Source organism: Miniopterus schreibersii, assembly GCF_964146895.1.
Source record: "Miniopterus schreibersii genome assembly, chromosome: 7".
Classification (NCBI taxonomy): Eukaryota; Metazoa; Chordata; class Mammalia; order Chiroptera; family Miniopteridae; genus Miniopterus; species Miniopterus schreibersii.
Window position 1 is genome coordinate 31,830,065 of NC_138108.1, and position 23,616 is coordinate 31,853,680.

Sequence of the window (23,616 nt, forward strand, 5' to 3'; positions counted from 1 at the left end):
ACACTTGGTTTAACTGAAAGAAAGAAATTTATTTTACTCAGCAATAGAAAGTCCAGTATATCTTAGGACTACAATTTTGTTCACTTAGCTTTCCTGGCAATAGTTTGATTTGGTTAAAAGCTTCTATAGCCAGAAATGTAAAATGTAACCTCCCAGACACAAGAATCAAGAGGAACAATTTGATTTAAGTTGCTATGCCCACATCTTATAACGAAACAATCCTCTGGAGGCATTCACAAGGCTAGGAGGGCAGAATAAACCCTTTTTCTGATATAAATACAGGCAACACTGCCATGTGAATGTAATAAATGGAAATCAGATTGTTCCTAGATAATTAGTACCAAATGGTGGAAAACCCAACCTCTAATCTATTGCCAAACCACTAGAGCACAGCAAAAAGCAAACAGCACAGTCAAGTAACGGAAATTTCTCGGTGTATCTAAATGACTGTCTGAATAAGGACCCAATTTCTAAAACCAATGAAAAGATTTCCACAATTTCAGTGTGATGCAGAGGTATGTAACACGGGTACTATCAAAGGCTATTTCACTTGGCAGAAAAGGAGCCCATGATGGAACCACTGGAGCGGTACTCAGGAGACATGCATGCATTCTGTTTGTCAAGAACAAGCGAAAAGATAGCATTGCAATTTATACATGAGAAAATGAAAAATAGAAGCGGTCTTCACTCATCATGCATTTAAGGAATTGGTTTTAAGCGAAAAGGGGGTGGGATATATATATTAAAGATACACATTTTTGTCATAGTGAGAAATGTCTTTTAATTTTAATACTGAGAAGAAGAAGAAAGAAAAAAAAAGGTCTTTTATTTTGTTGTCTTTAGCTAGAACTAAACCACTCCATAAACTCACCAGGAGCAAATTTATACTGAGTGTATTAACCAAAACAATAAACAAGAGTTCACATGATGATAGAAAAAGAGCAAACTTTTTCATTCAAGTACCGTAAGTTCAGACCTCCTTCTTCAATTGCAGATTTGTATATTCTACATCTATTAAACATCTCTGTCCAGCAGGCAGAATCAACATGAGCAGAACTGAAATACTGATTCTTTATCGTTCATGGCCCCCAAGTCATGTCTATTTCAGAAAATGGCACCACTACCCAGATGCTCAGGATAAAACCTTAAGGGACAATCCTGTCCATTCTTTTATCCTACAGAGCCCAGCGAATCATCAGTAAATGCTGCAAACTCTACTTCCAAAATGTATCAAAAATCACATGTGCTCATTGCCTCAACTGACAGAATTCTAGACCAATTTACCCTTCTCCCTGTCCTGCTCTACTGCAATAGTGTCCTAGCCAGTTTTGGGGACCTCACATTGGCCTCTTTATAGCCCATGGTGCATGCAGCAGCCAGATGATACCCTAATCCCATTTAAAACCTCTCAGTGACCTCTCACTCACTGCAATTAAACGAACAACAAAACCTTTACCATGGCCCCTGGGCTCTGATTCTCTCTTCAAGGTCATTTCCAACTTTTTTGGCTCCTCCTTCAGGCACAAGGTCTTGTTACTGTTTTCAGCCCTTTGCATTGACTTTTTATCATTCAGGCCTCCATTCAAATGCCATTTGCTCAGAAAGGGCGTCCCTGATAACTATCTCTTATAAAAGCTCCCACTCATTCCCTTCTATCCTACTCTACTTTATTCCATACACAGTATATATCAGATCTCAATTTTTAAATTTATTTATTCATTTACCTATGTGTTAATATCCATCTCCCTCTCTCTCGTCATGAGGTACAAGGTTCTTAACAGCTGAAATTCATATGCTGCTAACATCCAGGGGCCTAGAACATCTTGTGTCTATATTTCATATTCCATAAATAGTTTACAAGCTGCCATAATAGATCACAACTGTATCAAATGTATATAATTGGCCAATGTGAGAAAATAATTATCAAAGTGATAGGCACTGTAATACGTAAGATACTACTTTAAAATACCAATAATGACTTAGTGGAACTAGAAATAATAAAAAATATATTACATTTACACAATCAAACCTTGAAATGACTTCAGAATTCTTGAAGATTTTCATTAAAAGTTTAAACTTAAAATTACTTAGTTTGCATCTTCAAAATTAATCAGTATTACCAACTCACATTACACCTAAATGGCTGACAGCAGCAACCTTTCCTTAGGGTGTCTCTGAGGAAAGTACAGAAATGCACCTGTTTCCACATACAAGCGACTCCTTTAAATACAAAGCTTCTCCATTTGGAACATGCTACTCAACAGGGCCTCACATTCTTAATCTATAATTTAATATAGAATAAAAAAATCAACACCTTAAGTAAGGCTGAAATTTCTAATTAGATCTGATTCTTTTGAACTATTGTTCCATGTTACAGAAATTCAACTTTATTATTTATTTATTTATTTATCCTCCTGAGGATATTTTTCCCATTGCTTTTCAGAGACAGTGGAAGGGAGTGAGCGAGAGAAACATCGATGTGAGACACATGAATTGGTTGCCTCCTGCACTCGCCCCAACCAGGGCAGGGGATCGAGCCTGCAACCGAGGTACGTGCCCTTGACCAGGAATCAGACTCGAGACCCTTCAGTTCCCCCGGGACCCTTCAGAACCCCGAGGTTCTAACCACTGAGCAAACCCGGCTAGGCCCAGAAATTCAACTTTAATGTTCGATCCCTTGCTAGAAAAGATTGCTTGTGATCTTTTGGTTATCCAATTAAATTTTACCAAAAATGTTACCTCTCATTTTTCTGATGTTTCCCATAACTGACTTTATCTGCTACTTCATCACACACTATAAGAACAACATCCATGCCAGGAATTTACATTATTTCATATTCTACCTTACTTTCAATGCCCCAAACCCCCCAAAATTCCATTCCTACTTTTGTTCTCTTATTTTCCTCTTCCCAAAGAGACTATTTTAAAACTAACATTGGAGATAAATCTTTTATTTTATTTTGACTAGCAATTGCTTAATATGGACTATATTGTGTGTGACTAGCAAATCCTGATAGTTCAGAAAATTATTGTGTTTATATGTTTATTTTTATTAACTAAATATAATCTTAAATTATTTATAGAGAACCACTTTTGAATTGGAGTAATTTACATGGCAAAAGAATTACCTTCCAGTCCAGGGCCGGGGATCAAGCCTGCAACTGAGGTCCATACCCTTAACCAAGAATCAAGCCCGGGACCCACTTAGGAAAATTTGGCTCCCATTGACTGAGGGCTGGTCATCTGTCTTGAGGGTTTGTCCCACCATCACACACCAGTGACTATTCTGCTCATGGAGAATCTGACACCAAATTAACTGTATATACAAAACACACCTAGAGTGTAATTTCAACGTGCACGATGGGATTCATAATTCATTTCAATGCTTCTTCAATTAATGTGTTAGTTGCTGTCTCTAATCCTTTAAACAAACTGCTGAGAACTTTAGCAATTTTGAAGTATGCTGTCCTTCAGTCCTCTGAAAGCAAAACAACCAAACAAACAAACAAACAAAACCTGCAGAGTCTCGTTTCCAGAGTTGTAAGTCCAGCAGGCATTTACTGTGCATCAGCTTTGCTAGACCAGCTGGCCCTCTGAGGTGCTTGGGGTCCTGTTAGTTCCTCCTGTAAAGCTAATGCTCAAATTTCCTAAGAACAAATGTAAAGCATTTCTAACCTAACAGAAAGTTGCTTTATTGCAGACCCACTGCAATGGGGTGCCTATATTTAAATTTGTATTTTAATTGTTTATAATTTTCATTGTTTTTGAAATTAAATTTCAATAGTTCGAATCATTCACAAACCTTCAGAACAGTGGATATTTATCACCATGTCAACATTTCATACTTACAGAAGAATTTTAGGTAATTTAACTACTTATTCTAAGTTATTTTTAATATCAGAAAATTGAGAGCTCATTTTAATAGATGTGAAGTAAATATAGATGTACTTATAGTAATTTATTTCACAGCTATATAAAATTGAAAATGAAATGCAAAAATATTTGATGATGCTCTTCAAATTTTTTAAAAAATTGTTAATAAGCTCCTACAACAATATTTTCAAAAATATTTGAGTTAACCAGATATATTTTAGCAATTCAAAAATGTTGAGTTCATTTTCTTTCAAGACTCAAATACTTTCTAGCTTTATCTTAAAGAAGACGTACATCACCCAGTGTATCAGCAATTTCAAAAATCATGTAATAAGACTTTAGGAGCCTGACAAGTTATGAGACATGTACCTTTTTAAAAGTTAAAGAAAAAAATACTGAGAAAGATATTATGTGACAAAAGAATATAAGTAAATCACATATTTATAATTTGAGTAATTTGCATAATGATTGATGAAATACATTTTCTACATGTGTTTTAAATGCAAAAGAGTGGTTTAGAGAAAATGATTTCTTTTTTAATTCACTCTTTTAATTATAGTCTTTGAAGCACTCTACTGAGACACATTCAGTACTAAAATGAACACAAACAAAGCCTATAAAAATTATTAAACAACTTCAGGAGAGTTAATCCATTTTTATGACTGGTTATTTGAATAACTGTGTTTTGGTGTGTTTTTTTATATAACTGACTCCACCAATGAGAACTGTGTTCATTTATATACCAACATTCATGCTCACTATTTGTAATGGTCATCTCAGCCAGAGGGTCACAGAAATTTGCAAGTGTCATATCTTCATTCCTCCTGCCCTTTGCCATTTATGAAGCCGACTTGGCAGCCACGTGAGATAACCAAGGCACATGCATAACCCCAAACCTGACCCACCTTCTTCTCTGTTGCCGTAGTGCTTATCCAGGGCAACTGCTTTCAGGAGATAAAAGAGGGAAGTGCTTTTTTATCCACATGCCCCAAACTCCTCTGCAACTCCCGAATCCACCTGGCCCTCACCATGATACCCTTAGTTCTTCTAGGGACAGAGGATACACAATGAACAAGCTTTGCATTTGCATTCAAATGGCAACGGATCTTATTTTACTCCTTTGTAAATACCAAGACTGGAGTAAAACTAGTTTTTACATGCTTTCAACTATCTTATTAAGACTACTTGAAAAAGTAACTTCCCCTTCATTTATCTTTATACTCCTAATTTATTTCACAGGATGATTTATAATAGGACTTTCAACAAGACCCAAAAGGGTTTTGCACCATTTGGGGACTGAAGGTTGAGGGAGTTTGAGCTGACGCTCTCTGTTCCTTTAAAATGGGGGAGGCAAAATTTAAAAATGGAACTGTCTATGACCCAGCGATTTCTGGGGATGATAATATCTGAAGAAACTCAAAGCACTAATTAGAAAGAATATATGCACCCCTATGTTCATTGCAGCATTATTTACAGTAGCCAAAATTTGGAAGCAACCCAAGTGTTCATCAGTATGTGAGTGGATAAAAAAGCTGTGGGACATTTATACAATGGAACACTACTTGGCCTTAAAAAAGGAAAGCTTACCCTTTGTGACAGCTATGGATGGACCTGGAGAGCATTATGCTAAGTGAAGTAAGCCAGTCAGAGAAAGACAAGTACCATCTGATTTCACTCATATGTGGAATCTAATGAACAAAACGAACTAACATGCAAAATAGAGACAGACTCATAGATATAGAGCAGGCTGACAGCTGTCAGAGGGGGGAGGCTGGGTTGGGTGGGTAGAGGGACTGAGAAAAACAGAAATAAAGAGAGAAAAAAATCATGGGTATGGACAAGTGTGGTGACTGCTGGAGGGAAGAGGAGACGGGAGGAAGGGGAGGTGAGTACAGGGGGAATGAATGGTGGGGGAAGGAGACTTGACTTGGGGTGGTGAACCCACAACACAGTGAACAGAGCAGCTGTTGTAGAATTGTGCACCTGAAACCTGTATAATTTTAACCAGTGTCACCCCAATAAATTCAATAAAAATAGATAAATAAATAAAACGGGGGAGGCAAAAAAAAAATCATCTTGATGAGAAGCAAATAGTAATTGGTAGTGAAGAGAAAAAAAATAAGAAGAAATATTATAACAAGCCACAACCTGAAGAGGATGCTCCAGCGCCTCACTGGGAATAACAAAGATACATGGGGACATAAGTTCCCTCCTGTCCTCTCTCATCTTGGCCACACTGGCCCCACAGTCACGAACCATTTGCCAAGCAATTGAAGTACCAACTACTGTAGTGTGGGAGATGGGAAAGGGTGAGTGTAGAGGCAAAAAGGTTTTTTGACCCATTTCCAGGGCATACCAAATTTGAAACCCTAAATATAACTTCTCATAGAAGCATTCTTCATGATGATGAACTGGTAAAATATTCTAGTACTAGGTGGCAAAATATGTACATATATGCTAAAAAGTGTTCACTGAGTTAGCCTAGTGATTGAATCAAAATGAACTTGCATATAAATATTTGCAACAAAAATCCTTTTCAAAAGTTTGCAAGTACCGTAATTGTGTTTAGGCTCATAGTATATGCCATAAATGATATATTAGATACTTTTTAAATACAAAATAAAATGTACACTTTTATGGAGAATATCATTAGTACAGAGGATTCAAAAAGAAAAATATCCTAAATATACTTTGCCAAAAAGGAATTGTTTTAGATTCCACCTCCCTCCAAAATTTCTCTTAGCCAAAATCCAAAATAATGGTACCATACATGGTATTGGGGAAAGGATTTAAATTTATGAGAAACCAAAAGTAAATAATTTAACTCTAAACATTTGAGTGTTGTCTGCAGAGACTGCCACTCATTTTAGTGTCTGAAATACAATTCCCGTGGGAAACCTTGCTATGTAATATAAGAAACCAAATTTGGTCTTGCTAACAGTCCAGTTTCTAGGATGAAGTTCAGTACTACATGGGTAGATTGTCTTAAGTCATTAAGTCTAACCTCAGTAAATAGTAATCAATAAGAATAAACAGAAGAGTATGCCACAAAGTAAAAAAAAAAATGGAGGGTTGAATTGCTCTAGAAAAATACAAGTGAAAAGAGCAAGATGGAAAAACAACTCTGATCTGAGCTACCTAGATAATTTTTTAATTTTTTAATTAACCTCGTTTAGCACCTTTCATCTCTATCCATGTGTAGTTTTAAATTACTGATTGCAGAATATTACTAGAAATACTGCAGAGCTGATGATCCAGAGACATTTTATCACCATGAAATCCTGTTTCCAAGGAAAACATGCACATATTCTATATACTCACTGGAGATGTTGATACCTGGGTTATTCTTAACTGGTTTTCCAAATCTTGTACTTTGTTTTTAAGTTCCATATTTTCTGTCTCTAAGTCTTGAATCTAAAAAGCAAATGATTATTGAATAACCTTCAGAAATTTATTCCTGGAAAATATCAGCTATTATAACGACTGCATTAATGAGTGGGATTTCATATTATTTAAAATTTTAATGTATTATGTTCTATTATTGGATAAAGCTTGAGAAGTACATAATGCTAGGTCGCTGGGCAGACATACTAAATTAAAAATGCTTTTACATGTGTGTAAAATTCATGTTCTTAATACCTCATCTCTGTGTTTTCTTGTTGCACTGTGCAATCTGTACCCATAATCTTGGAGTATAACCGCAAGGCAGTGAAACTTGCTTATGATGATTTTGAAGAGAATGGAGAAAGGGTGTAATTTAATTACAAAGGAATCTGATCTGCATGGGAAACCACTTACCCAGCATCTGCTGCTTCTGCTGCTCTGATCCCCATGAGAAGCATCAGGAAGTGAAGCAAAGTCACATGAGAACACTAAGTTCTTGTGGGAATTCAATATAAAATGGTTAAAAACTGTGCAGGGGATCAGGAATGAAAACTTATAGGAACACAGTGAAAGCAGTTCCAGTCAGTGTGGGGGAAATTGAATGGCAGGCCTTCGAAATCTGTTTGATGATATGCAAGTTTCCCTGCGCTTATATCACAAGTGTGTGAAGCAACAGGCTTAGCTTACTCACTCTTTTCTGTAACCCTGCAATCTGTTTTCTTGTTTCAACATCTTTTCCTCCAGATTCTAGAAATTTCCTGTATGCCAGGTTGAATGCTTGGCCGATTGTTAAAGTTATCTCTTCAGCCTTTGTAAAAACAAAACAGAGATTTGCATTTTAATAATAATAATGTGTCCAACTGTTCTTTGAATCAAGAAAAACATTCATATCAGGTACTTCTAAAGGGCAAGTGCTGGGGATAGAGGTACGGTCAATGAGTCAAGTCCTCCCTGCTAACATAATAATTCAATGCCTACGCACGCACAGTATTAAAAACAATGTTTTGGCCCCTGGCCTGCGTGGCTCAGCGGTTGAGTGTCAACCTAGGATCCAGGCGATCGGGGTTCGATTCCCGGTCAGGGCACATGCCCGGGTGCGGGCTCGATCCCCAGTCGGGGGTGTGCAGGAGGCAGCCGATCAATGACTCTCATCATTGATGTTTCTCTCTCTCTCTCCCTCTCCCTTCCTCTCTCTTAAATTAATAAAAATACATTTAAAAAAATGAATAGCTGAATGAATTAAATGAATAGCTGTTGAAACTGGAAGCAAGAGCCCCGTCCCTCCTGTCCCTCCTGTCTCACTCTTTTGCCCTGGTTTGTCTTCTCCTCAGCTGCCTGTGCCTGTCACAGGAAAGCGCAGCGCCCCTGCAGCTCCCCTCGCTGCGCTGCGGGACCGGCGCCTGGGCGGTGCTGCGGGAAACCTGGGGCGCGCCCGACATGGGGCGAATGGCACGCAGGCCAACTAACTGCTGATGCGTGGGAAGGCGCAATTCCAACCCAGAGCTGTCAAGTTTTAAATATGCGAGATGAGGTCAGAAATCTGAATCTTTATATGAAAGCTCCCAATTTTAAGTGATAGTAAATAGTATTTTTGTAAAACACGGTGCCAACTGAACTATATCTATCATCTGGATTTGGACGGGTAAACGATTTACAGTCTCTAGTCTATCAGCTAGAAACTGCTACAAATATCCTAACTCCATCCCCTCATTCTTTCTCCATTCATACCTCAATGAATAGAAAGTGTCTTGCACAATGTAAGCACTAAAGATCTATTTATTTTATTAACATGAAGTTTGGTAAAGGCATGAATTCAATGCATTACAAATATGTCATGTTCAATTCTAAGACCTCCAGATGACATAAAAACTGTTAGTAAGATTAAATCTTAAAAGTGGCATATTTTCAACTAATCTACTGCAAATCCTAAAACTTTCTGTATCTTGACTGTATTTTTTAAATATATATATTTATATATTTTATATAAATATATTTATATATTAATATATATATTTTATATTTTTATTGATTTCAGAGGGAGGAAGGGAGAGGGGGAGAGAGAGAGAGAGAGAAACATCAATGATGAGAGAGTCATTGATCGGCTGCCTAGCCCGCAACCCGGGCATCTGCCCTGACCGGGAATCAAACTGCGATCTCCTGGACCCTAGGTCGATGCTCAAGTGCTGAACCACGCCCGGCCGGGCTAGGTTTACTGTATTAACAACAATATTAACTGGTTAAGATTTGTGCTGTTTCCTATAGTATGTTACCATTGGAGGAAAGTGCATAAAGTGTATACAGGATCTCTCTGTATTATTTCTTACAACTCTATATAAATCTAAAAGTATCTCAAAGTATAAAAATTACTTAAAAAAAAACACAAAACCAACGTGGGAAATAAATTATGGCCTATTTGGCACAACTCTTTCATCATATTTTAAGTAAATCCAGGCCAGAGAGATTCAGTGTCTTTGCTATAATCATATCATTTTTCTTCTTCAGACTGTAAATACAGTGGATTACACTGTTGGATATTTGAATGTTGAACAACACTTGCATCTAACTGGAGCAAATTCTACTTGGTCTTGGTGTATAATTCTTTTTATATTTTGCTGAATTACATTTGTTAATAATTTGTTTGGAATCATTGCATATACAACTCTAAGAAATACAGGCTAGTTTTCTTTTCCCCCCTATGTCCAGCTATCCTACTAGGGAAATACTAGTTTCACAAAATGAACTGAAAATTTTTGAAATAGGTTGTGTAGAATGTTAATTCTTCTTTAAGTATTTTATAGATTCCTCCAGTGAAACCATCTGGGCTTGGAAATATCTCTGTTAATAAATATTAAATTATAAATTCAATTTCTTTTATCATTATGGAGCTATTCAAATTATATATTTAATATGTATAAGGCTAATCTTCATAATGATCTCTGATCATGAATATTTCAAAGGTCCCCAAGGAAGTTTACTTCCATGTGTAAGGTAAGGAAGACAACTAAGCTTACTGCTTGGTGTAGGTGGTAAAAGGTTATTGTGTCTTACACATAGAAGGTGTCTACTTTAATCTTCTCAATCACTGGAGAAAAACATCTGCAAACAATCATGGTTAAGAAGCACTTGGAACATTATAGATAATGTATTCATTCAACAGGATAAATTTCAAGAACAACGTGAACTTAATATAAAATTCCTTATTGTGCACACAGTATTTCTCACATGGGTGAGCATATTTTTCCGATGAGGTGTTCCATAACGTTCATCTAATTCTCCAAAGATATTCATTGAGTATCTATTGTCTACCTGCTATGGGAGTTACACGGACAAATAAAAATATATTTGTTTTCAAGAAGCTCACATGGTGAAAACAGAGAAGTAAACTGCATAATAGTAATAATATTAGTCCTCTGACATTTTTGACAGAATGAAAAATGAGCAAATAAATGAATTAAGCTCTTTTCCTGTCTAAGCCAAGAATGCTATTGAGGTTAAATGTTATTCCTTCAGTAAAGCCATAACTGCAATGTGTGCTTGGAATTCACATCTTATGTTTTATTAGAGGACCTCAGACTAGATTATGATTAGCATTAGTTTCTGCTTATAATCAAGACATAGGGTTTCCCTTAAGATTCCAGAAGATTAAAGAACTGTTGCAGAACTTAATTTTAGAATTCCCTGATTGTTCTTACTTGCTAAGAACTTTAGATTACATGCATAAGCTAACACACACGCACACATGCAGGCACACACATGTGCGCATACGATTCTATTACCTATAATACGATTCATTATATTAAGTGTTCTGAATAATGAAAATTAAGATCTATATTTTCAAAGTATTGGATATTTTTAAAGAAGCCATACAGATTGTATTCCCTGGATTTAAAATATTTATTTTCATCAGACCCATTACATTCCAGAAAAAAAATACTCTGCTGACCATTACTCTTTGCACTATACGTATATTACTAAATCATATTTGAGATTAAAATTACAAAAAAATTATATAATTACAAGATAAATGAATGCATTAACATAAGCAGGCATGGCGTTCTAAGAAAAGAAATTTGCATGCAAGCTTGTGTTCCTGACATGAGAATTTAGTTAAGGATGAAATCCTTAAGCATATTCTCATGACAGGATGGATCTATTAGTGAGTTTAAGTATTCACAGGCTTTATTCATTTCCAAATACTTTACTAATGCCGGAAACAAGACAATTCCTGGATTGTAAAACAGAACAAACCACCCCAAAACATCTGGCATACTTACACACTTTTCACTGTCAAATACATAGCACAAATGTTTATTTGACTCAGAATCTTTGCATATGAAAGTGAATATCCTCTTGTCGGTTTTATCATCTGCACAAAATGATATTCTATGAAGCTGGCAATTGTGTTGGACTTCCTGTGAACACACAGAAATAAACAGTTGAAGAGATTTTATTCCATTTTCTGAAATACCAGCTTGTGTTAGTAACATACAACTTATGCCTTTAAAAGTGAAGCAATCATCTGTCAAACTTTGGTTTTATAATTACATATACCCCAAACTTAAACAAATATGTAATGGAGATAGACCTCCTGACTCAGGATTAAACTAAGACAGTCATTTCAATGGAACTTAGGAAAATACAATCAAAATACCAGAGGATCAGAGGTTCGTCAGCTTTCTGAGCTTGCTGAGATTTGATCACTCTGTTTACATTACCATTCATCAGACTGAAAATGAGTACATAAATGAGATATACAAATAAATGTGAGGAGAATTTGTCTATAATAGTGCATTCTTTCCCTGCATACAAACCAAATTGTAAAGTCATCAAAGCGTTACTTGGCAAGCATGAAAATTAAAATGAGGGAGTATATTGTGTGATTGTAATGTTTTCTGTCATTACTAGATAGCCTGATCCATCTGTGTCAACAGCAGGGAGGAACAGCGCTAAACAGAAGGGACCAACTTACTGAAGTTTTTCATGAGGGCATCTTCCCTTTCTTGTGGTTAGGGCCGAGATGGACAATGACCACATCTGTCTGAGACTTTCCTTCTCCTATACTTTGTCTGACCAACCAGACTCTTCTAATTGACAGTTTTTTGTTTTAATGTTAATGCATTAATGTCAATCAAACAATAGCCTTCAGTTGCCCTATAAGTTGTGAAATACTGATAGAAGGTCTATGCCAGTTTATTAATTGTATAATCATGTTAATGATACACAAAGAGGAAATATCTTTGCTATACAATATAGAAAAAGTAATTCATTTTTCCATTTATAGAAAAAAATAAGTAATATGAGAACACACCATTCACCTGGTGGTGAAACCTATGTAGTTCCTCACTCACTCACCAACCAGTATGATCACAGAAAGCCTTGTTACAAAAGTTGGGAATCATCTGCCTTTTTGTTTAGATTAACAGAGGTATCTTCCTACAAAAGAAGACCAGAAAGCTGAAAACTATAATTTTATTACTTGTGTGAGATTTTTGTTTTGTTGTTGTGGTGACAGACCTCTATGAGCTTTAAATGCAGTACTAATGTTTGGTGAGACAGGAATACAATGAAACACAGTGAGAACACAATTAGCCTTTAACATGGATGACATTTTATTGGAATTAGAACAAAACTAAGTCAAGTTCCAATTCACCTATGACACCTGCTTCCAATACTGCATAATCTTCATTTGCAGGACAAGTGAGAAAAGCAGAAAGGGAAATGGCACAGAAGGAAAGGTACTGGAGCCAATTTAAATTGCTTTTCATTTCCATTTTCATCCACCCAAATGGGATAGAAAAATAGTCTATTTCCTATCAAGTCCAATTAGAATAATAATGAATTTTTAAATTCTGCCTCATATATAATTTACTATAAATAAATTTATTTTAGGGGCTCCATACTTAATTGTGTTGCCCCCCCCCCCCCCCACTAAGTTATAACTTATATAGCAAATAAAATGATTTTTTTCTGGTTACTTATGTCTCCTCAGTGATTCCTAAATGCATATCTGTGAACAGGCTATATTGAAGTCACCTGGGGAGATTTGTTGGTTTGTTTGATAATATAGATGCTGTCTTATTCTGTGGATTCTGACGCTGAAAGGCCTGGGTGGACTCCAGCAATTCGCTTTCTCAAGAGTCTCCTAGGAGTACTGATGCTCAGCAGAGCTGGAAAATCCCTGTTTTAGATTACCTACATCTTTTATGAATTCAAAAAATGACACATTCTATATATGGGTATAGAGTCCGTCACTCTTTATTCATACGTAATATAACTGAATTTATAAGACATTGTGTAGACTTTAAAACTCCAGATCACTCTTCAAGTGTGTAGGGATAAACCTAGAGATGGTCTTTCCTATTAAAAGCTTGGAAAACTTACTTTTGGAGAAAATTCAATTGGGCCTCTTGAAAATGAGCTCCTAAAGTATAGGAAATTGAGACTTTGTGACGCTGAAGAAAAGCACTGGTGTTATTGAGTTGGGTAAGGTAAAATATGACGGTCAAAAGTCAGTTGGCTAATTGCTTTGAACTGAATCCCACCCTCGCTGATGTTTTATAAACATCAGAGCTGAGGGAGGCACGGAGATTTGACCTGGGAGTTTAGGGAACAGAATGATATGGTTGACCGGCTGTCGATCGAGGTTTGTTATTCTGGGAGACTTACTATGGGGGACGCTGGAATCACCAGCTGGTAACATTGTGCTACATTTGCATTCACATGATCCATCTCTATGTCTTCTCACTATTACTCTTTGCATTGCATGCATATTACTAAATCATATTTAAGATTAAAATTACAAATAAATTAAATGATTATAAGAGAAATAAATGCACACACGATATTAGTGTTAGTGATCTCATAGTATCTTTAAGTCTATGTTTTGTGCTCTTCTAAGGATATGCCATTATTAAACTGTCAATTCTAAACACTAAAGAAATTCTCTATATACTGCACTTAATCGTATTTGTATTTTCTAAATGCTTATCAATTAATAAAAAACTTGAAGCATTCTAAATGTTTAGTAGTAGGAAAAGAGTTAAGTAGATTATAGTGTAGAGATTATGGTATTGGTGAAATTTTTATAGTTTAGAATACACTATGGGCAGACTTAAATAAAAAAGAACAAACACATGTAAATGACACATTAAGTGTATTATGAGCCCTTCATATTCTAAGGTGTGCTTTGACAAGTCCTAAACATTCATGTAAGAAACTGAATCAATAAATAATCATGCACACATACACTCCACAACAGTTACAGGACCTGTATGGTTTTAGAGAAACTTTTTAACATGATCTGTTCTGGGTGGACATTTGCAACTATATACCCATTTAATTTCACAAAGGAAATACATGACCAGGATTATTTTCTTTTTAATTGCATTTAAGACTATGCTTTGGGCCCGGCTCAGCCGCTGAGCGTCGACCTGGGATCCAGGCAATCGGGGTTCGATTCCCAGTCAGGGCACGTGCCCAGGTTGTGGGCTCGATCAATGACTCTCTCATCATTGATGTTTCAGTCTCTCTCTCCCTCTCCTTTCCTCTCTCTGAGATCAATAAAGATATATTTAAAAAAAAAAAAAAAAAAAAAGACTATACCTTGGTTGCTGCACTTTTCATGGCATTGTCACTCTGTAACTTATTGCTTCCTCAACCTATTGTAGCTACCATTTGCCTGATGAATTCATCTCAGCCAACCCACCTTCTCAGTAGACACTGCCTCATTTTTAACTGCCTTGCTTCCCAGCAAACTGTATATATCTATCCCAGTATATGCTTGAGTAGACCTTCCACTCTCTTTTCACCACTTCTTTGTCTGCTTTCAGCCACCTCAGCAATATCTATCAGGGAATATCCATAACCAAAGAAAAGTCTCCAACTCTTCGTTATTTCATATTGAGTGTGGATAATAGGAGGAAATTAGACAGGATAGTTGTGGGAGGTCTTAAATTCATGGTTTGAAAATCTGAAGGAATGCCATTGTTCTTTAATTTGGAATTGAACAATAACCGCGGGTGTAACCATGCCATATTCCAGTCATCCGAAAACATATTTTTTAAAGCAACATTTCCAAGGAGACTCTGATTCTGTAGGCTAAGATGAGGCCTTAACTTATTTTTGCAACTGGATCAGGTATTTTTAATGCAATATTCCATGGACTATAGCTGAGAAATGTGGGCTACTGCACGTAGCCTGCAGACTATGCCCTACACCAGAACCCTGTGAACTTCAGTGTGCGCAGGAATCACTATGCTTCTTCTTAGATTGCAGATTCAGATTCAGTAGGTCTGGAATAAGGGCTGAGATTCTACATTTCTAACAAGCTCCCAGACGACGCTGGTCCACGGACCTCACTTTGAATGCAAGACATTGTCAGGGGGTGTAGTATGCACATAGATGAAGGTACCAATGGCAACTACTGAACTAGTGAAAAGTTGCAGACCTGTGAAAAATATTTTCATAATCTGTTTACAGGTCAGGGTTTCCTTGGACTTGCAAAGTGAATTTATTTGTCAGTGAGCAAGCTACAGCGTTAGAGGAAAGCATTGGCAATATGTATTTGTAAAATAATTGGAGTTGAATGTTAATTTTTCCAAAGTGATGTTCATGGTCTTATTAAAATTACTGAACAATAATTCTGAAGCACTGTGAATAAAGTGCTGTATTAGTTTGCGAGTGCTGCCAAAATACCACTGACTTGGTGGCCTAAATAACAGAAATTAACTTTCTCACAATTCTGGAGGTTCGAAGTCCAATATTAAGATATCAGCAGGTTTGATTTCTGCTGCAGCCTCTCTCAGCTTGACTTGCAGACAGCCACGTCCTGGCTGTGTCCTTACAAGGAGTTTCGACAGTGCTCACATATCCCTCCTCTCCCTCTTCTTATGACACCAGTCACATTGGATTAGGGCCCCGGTAAGACCTCATTTAACCTTAATTACTTTAAAGGCCCTATCTCCAAAGACAGTCATATTGGGTGTTAGGGCTTCCACCTAGGAACCTGGGGTAGAAACAATTCAGTCCATAACAAGTACATATTAATGAATGCAAAGCCACAGTAGGTTTCGCTCATATGTGGGATGTAAAACTGAAACTCATAGACACAGAAAACAGTACAGTGGTTACCAGAGGGAAGGGAGGTGGGGGATATTTAAGGGTAAAGGGGGCTAACCATATGGTGACAGAAAATGATATGACTTTGGGTGGTGGGCACACAATGCAATATACAGATCATGTATCACAGAAATGTAGGCTTCAAGTCTATATTATCCTACTCACCAATGTCACCCCAATAAATTTATTTTAAAAATACGTGGGGGGAAAAGAAAGCAGTATGTTTAACCAAAAATGAAAAGAAAAATTACTTTTCATTGGATTTGTAGGGGAAAAGGCTCTTAAATACAAGAACTTAAGTTTATGTGTTAAGTTGGATTGTGTTCCCCCCCAAATTCCTTTTAAAACCTTAAGCCCTCTCATACGTCAAAATATGACTGTCTTTGGAGATAAAACTTGAAAGAGGTGATTAAGTTAAAATGAGGCCATTAGGGTGGTTCCTTCCAATCTGACTGGTGTCCTCATAAGAAAGGAAAATTGGATACACAAAGAGACGCTGCGGATGTGCGTGCGCAGAGGCAAACAAGAGGGCAGCCATCTATACGCCAAGGAGAGCTGCCTCGGAGGAAGCCACTTCAGCCTCCAGAACAGCAAGAAAATAAATTTCTGTTCTTTGAGACATCAGGTCTGTGGTACATTATTGTGGCAGCCCTGGTAAAATAATACACACTGATTATGTCTACAGGCATTAAGTCAGTCCAGCACATTTTAAGAAACAACACACAACTTTTGTCTTCTTTCAAACTATACTTTATGCATCTCTTTCACAGCACACAGGGAAAAATTCCTAAATACAAGACTAAATACTGTTAAATGCACTTAATATAAATATAACATCCCAATCACAGGCTGAAAAACGACCACTCAGAAAGCAATCCCAAAAGTTCTTTTTCCCCATAAAAATCCCATAGAGTTTTAAATGGTCATTAACTGAAAACTAAACAGTTTCTAATTGGTAACAAATTTTATGTATTTATTAAAATAGGATATTTACAATTAAAGAATGGAGTGTTTCTGACATTCAAAAATAAGCCTTACCTTTGTTTTGGGTTCTAGAATTTTTACTCCATAAATTGATATTTGCAACTCAACTTTAGGAATTTTCTGGCCTTCAGACTTCTTGATGTGTCTTGCAAACTACAAATGAAAAATTATCCACAAAATTATAACTGTTTCTATGAAGAATGAAAACAAACATATGTATATATAAGGAGTTTATGTTGTGTTGAACTTTCATTAAATTTTTGCCCATTATAAAGTGTTTTATAAACCCCACATAACCTCAAAATATTTAGAAATCATAGTATCTGTCATCACTATCATTAAAATCAGATTGATTTCCAATAACTTTTAAAAATATTTTTAATGTATTTCTTTCATATTTAAAACATTGTATTCATACCAGTTGAGAAAATGAAAACTCTTTGTGGGAAGATAAGCAGAGGTCAATTTTTTTTCCTGTGGGTCTTTCGCTTTTAATAGCTGAAGAGAACTTGCATCCACCAGTGCTGGGTATGCCACTTTTGCCATTTCTAGACACCTCATTTGGTATACCATCCTACCCAACCAAATCAATGAACAAAATGGAACAGATTACCACATTCAAAGTCAAGCTAAGAACTGAAGTAATTATCCCAACTAAAATACAGTATTCAGAACTAGACAACTAGGCTAAGTCTAGAATTATAAATATAGCAAGCTTTTAAAAATAAACCTTTTAAGATGCTTTCATAGTAGTATTTATTGTATTTTCTTATTGAATTAGTAAGTGTATATAAATGCTTGTAGGTTCTGTAACAAAGTCAAAAAGAAAATGAGAATAGTCATGTACTTAGTATACAGGATTTCTGCCTCTGCTAACACTGCCAGACTTAGTGCCAGAAAGAAATTACAGAAGCCCGGTTAAATTTGGATACTAAACAATATTAACTTAAAAGAAATTTATTTTAGAATATACATATACACTCTATATATGTTTATACACATATAACATATATATGCTATTTAGTATAGGTATGCCCCTTACAATATTTGGGGCATACTTATAGTAAAAAACATTATTCATTGTTTAATTGAAATTTAAAGGGTATTGACTGTCCTGATTTGTCTAGCAATGCTACTCTCTCCCTGTGTTCCTTCTTTCTTCCCTCCCCCATCTTTCTTTTAAAGAAATGAAAACAAGAAGAAAAAAAATTATTGAAAAGAATCAGATCTCTTACCCCTCTTTACCATCTTTTCAGCATATGGATCATCCTAACCTGACTCAAATAGAGTACACATGAGGCAGGGTAGGGTTTCAGTTCTCTTTTGTGTGTCATATTTATTTTCATTGTGCATTTGTCTCTAATTCAGGACAGATGTGAATACACATGGTACATAGTTCAATCCCAGAGCAGAGAGTGGTTAAAGGCCTTTTTCTCTTTTCGTGGCCTTGCACTGCTACGGAGGGTAATATAATTAATGCATATACAAATGCCTTGAAGTGTCTGCCTTGATATGGGAGGAGGGGGGCTATTTGTTTTATTTCACTTTGGGTGGTATACATTTTCAGCTTGCTGTCTGTCCTGTTCTATGAATGCAGGCAGCTTTCTTTTTTCTTTTTTGCAACAAGCATTCTTACATTCTGCACATGAATTCGACTAATTTGTGCCAGGAAAATTATTTTTGTCTTGAAGAAATTTGTTCTGCTTTAGTGAAAATCGTTAAAAATTATCCCAGCTCTCACCCAAAGAAAGGGGATTAGTTTTGTTTGTTTTGCCCTCCATAATCTCCTTCCTGCATTGGCATAATTAAAAGCGTCTGGGGATGCTCACATAGGAAGGCTTACAAAATAAATGCGCCCACGTGGCCGCATCTGAACACAGCCCCTCGGTGGTGGCTACAGGAGGGTCCCAGGGCTTCCTAGGGGCTGTTCCTTCCAGAAACAGACAGCGAGCGAGGCTCCCGAGGCCCTCCCCACAGCTGGACACAGCCACCCCAGGACCTCTTTTCATTTCCCAAAAGCCTAACACAAAGCAGCCACTAACATTAAACTTATCTGTTGACATATTTCTTTTCTGCCAGGAAAAAAGAAAAGAAAGGAAAAAATGAAGAAAGGAAGAAAGGAAGTAGGGGCGGGAGGTAGAAAACAACAAAAGGGGAGGGACAGATGGGGAAACAGAGAATGAGATAAAGAAAAATAAACATAAAATATCTGATCTAAGGCTTGTGAAGGCTTTTCCTCTGCTTCATATCAAAATAAGTAATTGTGTTCAAAGATTCATAGGTCACCAATCAAATACCTCGGTCCTAACATGAGTCTGTAGCAATCAGGTCTAGAGCCCAGTTCTGCAGCTACCCACCACTAAATAACTCTTTTCTTTTGCACAACAGATTCTCTGCATTTAAAAAAATAAACTTCTCAGTTCTATTTTCATGTATACCAAAGTTTATACTGGGTTTTGGCCTTGCCTGTTGCACAGATGATGCAAGACATTTATGCCCAAGGTTATAATCACAGCTCAATCTATATGTTAAATCAGAGTACAGTATTACTGTTCAACCCTTTTTTTTCCTGAATTTTTAGAATACTGTATTCTACAGTGTACATGGAATGCCTACCTCTAAATCTGTTTTCCTACTTACAGACCTCCTGTGTTCCGAAACACGAGTGGGGACTTACATGTGGAAGGCATGCTCGTGATTCTTACTTACATAGCCTTTCTCTCCCTATTTACTACCTGAATGTTAATGTTTGAAGAGCCTTTTTGCAAGTTTCTTTCCATTTTAGCTTCAATGGATTGATTTCTTGGCCATCCAGTAGTGATCTACCATTAAAACTTGCCTCTAACAAGGATATCTGGATACAATAAACGCACAAAAACAAGCCTTCATCACCATAAAATACTGGGGAAGGATGAAGTATTACTTGAAATACATACAGTACTCAGTTAAATATATGTCTCCTGCTTATATATATGTAAGCGGGAGAGCTAAAGAAAGCTTAAAGGTTTTCAATGTCATCATCATGTACTTTCTATTCCTTTCTCACAGGACTTGACAAAAAATGAAATCTAACTTTATTACCAATGAAATGAATATTATTAGGCAAGAAAATTAATAAACGTATTACTTTAGGCTGAATACTCTGAGCTACTATTCTTGTTTGTGGCCCTTATATCTGTTAATTTATTTTAAACTATTCTGAATAATCCAACAGGGAAATCAGCTATGTATGTATGCTTTCAATTAAATTAAGCTCTATCCACTTTATAAATTAAATAACTGGTTATGATGACAAAAGCAGAGTGTCATGTCATGGGGATGTAATATGCAGCATGACTGTGTTAACAATATTGTTTTGCATATTAGAAAGCTGCTAAGGGTAGATCTAAAAGTCCTCATCACAAGAAAAAAATGTGTGTAACTATGTATGGTGATGGATGTTAACTAGACTTATTGTGATCATAAAAGCAAAAACAGAAACAAAACAATGTGTCATGTTACACAGAGAGAGTGAAGCTGAGTGAAAGAACTGCTGGACCTAGAGTCAACAGAACTCGAGGGTGATTCCCGAGGCCACGTTCCTTGCTTACAGTATATATTGAGTCCTCTAAAATTGATACTAGTTGCATTAATAAAAATAAGTAAATACTATTAAGAATTTAATTCATATAATAACACCAATATTAAATAGAAGTTGAAAGGTTTAATTTTAATCATTACATTTTGGAAAATTTGGTATTTTCTTAAATATAAGCCTAAAACATAATCAAGAAATATAAAATATGTAGTTTTGACAACTACAGATTCTTAAAGTAAAAACTTCAAAAATTATAAAAATTACTATATTTAAGAAAAATTTATAAACTATAAATTCTCCACAAAATAACAGAAAAATAGCATGTAATGAAATAAATCAGTTTTAAAGATCTTTCTTTTAAAGTTATCAGGCATAATTACCCATAGTAGCACGAAAAACTAATTACTGAACATCTTTTAAGTTTTCCATCATATTGCATTAATCCTAAATTTTGAATTCTTCTTTAAGTCAGACGCCAATAAAATAATATTGCAAACTTTTGAAAACTAGTAAATATAAATAAAATGTTACCTTACCTAGCAAATAAAATAAAATACTACACTACAGTGAATAAAAAAGTAGTCAGAATACATATGTTTAAGAAAAATACACAGGAAATTAAAATGAGGGATGTGCACACCAAGTACAGTTAATGAGCAAATTTCTTTATTTTTAAGTGGAGCCATAGCACCATCTCCTGGCCAATTCAACGTGGCAAGAGAATTAAAAAGGAGCCAGGGTCTAAATTTTTCTTTGAAAATGTAAATACTCTTTCTTATATACTTTGAGTTGTAGCTCTGACAAACACAAAGGAATAAATTAAAAACTACATTAAAAACAGTTTTATTCATTTTCATTGGTTCCTGAATCATTACCCTCAGATATACTTTCCTGATCTACAAAATTTTTGCAACCAGCAAAGTAAAGATCGCTTATTACATACATACTTGTTGTGGAAGGTACTTGAAAGATAAAGCTACTATTAACTGACGGTGCATTTTTAAACTAAACCGTGTAATTTTTATCTTATTGCAAATCTCATTCCTTTTTTAACAGAGTACACTTCCACATGTAAAACTACATAGGAACTGCATATAAAGTCCCACAAAAATACAGCAGGAGGTGAAATAAGCTTACAGTTGTAAGCATGCAAAAGAGAGTTCTTTCTTGAATTATAGATTATTATTTTCCATAATAACAACTGTAAACCTACTTTTGCCCCACACTGTATATAAAAACTAGCTTTGTTTCTAAAGCATTTTGTTTCAAATATCTCTTTACATTTTCTCTACCCATTGTGTCATTGCACCCTTTGGTTTGGGATTTGGGTTTGCTGAATAAAGAACCTCCTAGATATAAAGAAACATTAAGTGTAAATACCATTCTTCTTTTATAAAACACTCATTGTAGCGAAGTTGGACTCAAGAAAAAAACATATGTAGCTGTGCATGGTGATGGGCGTTAAAGAGACTGTGAGACATTCTGACCACTGAAGCAGAATCTTATTCTAAATGTTGTCCATAAACTGTGAGGCTTTTAAAAACCTCCAGTAGTGTTTAAAAGTATTGGCCAAAGAATGGCATGTCCGTATCATTACCAAATTAGTGGAAAGAAATGGTTGGCTAGCTTTTTTCCCAAATGGAAGTGATGTCATTTTGGGACCTTACAGAATATTTACTTAAAACATTAGATAAAATACCTGCACATAAAATAAATAAATAAAAATATTAATTTTTTTCACTCAGAATACAAGCCATCCCACTTTAATTTTCCCTCAATTTAAACTCTGAGAACCTGCTGATGGAACATTTTCAAAGCAGAGCAATGCTTTTTACTGTCCACAACTTTGCCTGGCACAATATGAGGCCTGACTCTCCTAAACTAAACGAAGTTAGAGAAGAGCTGTTTCTAAAAAACAAAACAAAAAAAGTGTGAGAGTAGCTAGAGAGAATAACAACTGTGTAAGTAAAGTAAGTCCTTACTTAATGTCATCAGTGGGTTCTTGGAACAATGGTAAAATGATTTGTCATGAAATCAGTATTACCATAGGCGGGACGATATAAAACAACAGTTAAGTTCCTACGGCATCTCATCAATGTTTTAACAAAATGACACTGAATGAAATGACGTTGTTTGGGGACCTGCTGTTGTAGTGGTATGTTAGACTTTCTTAATAAGATAAATATGAGAATTCTGATGGAAGCAACTAAGTGTCCATTGATGAATGAATAGATATGATGTGTGTATATATACAGAGAGATAGGTAGATAGACATATACATATATATAGAAGATATATATATATATACATATGAATATTATTCAGCCATAAAAAAAGGAAACCCGCCCATCTGAGACATGGATGGACCTTGAGGGCATTGTGCTAAGTGAAATAAGTCAGAAAAAGACTAATACCATATGCTCTCATATGCAGAATCTAAAAAAGAAAATAACTCATAGGTACAAACAACAGATTGGTGGCCGACAGAGGCAGGGGGTGGGTCATGAACAAAATGGGTAAAGGCACTGAAAAGGTACAAACTTCCAGGTATAAAATAAATAAGTCCTGGGATATAATGTATAACACAGTGACCACAGTTAATAATATTGTATTGTATATTTGGAAGTTGCTAAGACAGTAGAAAAAGTTTTCATCACAAGAAAAAAATTCTAACTGTGTGG

General features: G+C 35.8%; 1 protein-coding gene across 4 annotated transcripts in view; it reads right to left on the reverse strand.

Annotated features, from left to right (window-relative positions):
* The window catches only part of GULP1 (GULP PTB domain containing engulfment adaptor 1), a 187,204-nt gene that overhangs the window by 15,178 nt on the left and 148,410 nt on the right, over positions 1–23,616 (reverse strand). For 2 of the 4 annotated variants that reach the window (XM_081143474.1, XM_081143475.1), the window contains 5 exons: positions 17,413–17,511; positions 11,532–11,669; positions 7,949–8,065; positions 7,195–7,287; positions 4,779–4,814 (listed from right to left, as the gene is read on the reverse strand). In XM_081143474.1, the coding sequence (XP_080999600.1) occupies positions 4,779–4,814; positions 7,195–7,287; positions 7,949–8,065; positions 11,532–11,669; positions 17,413–17,511 (483 nt within the window). The remainder of the gene's footprint in view (positions 1–4,778; positions 4,815–7,194; positions 7,288–7,948; positions 8,066–11,531; positions 11,670–17,412; positions 17,512–23,616) is intronic. The other 2 variants (XM_081143477.1, XM_081143476.1) reach the window with 1 other exon arrangement.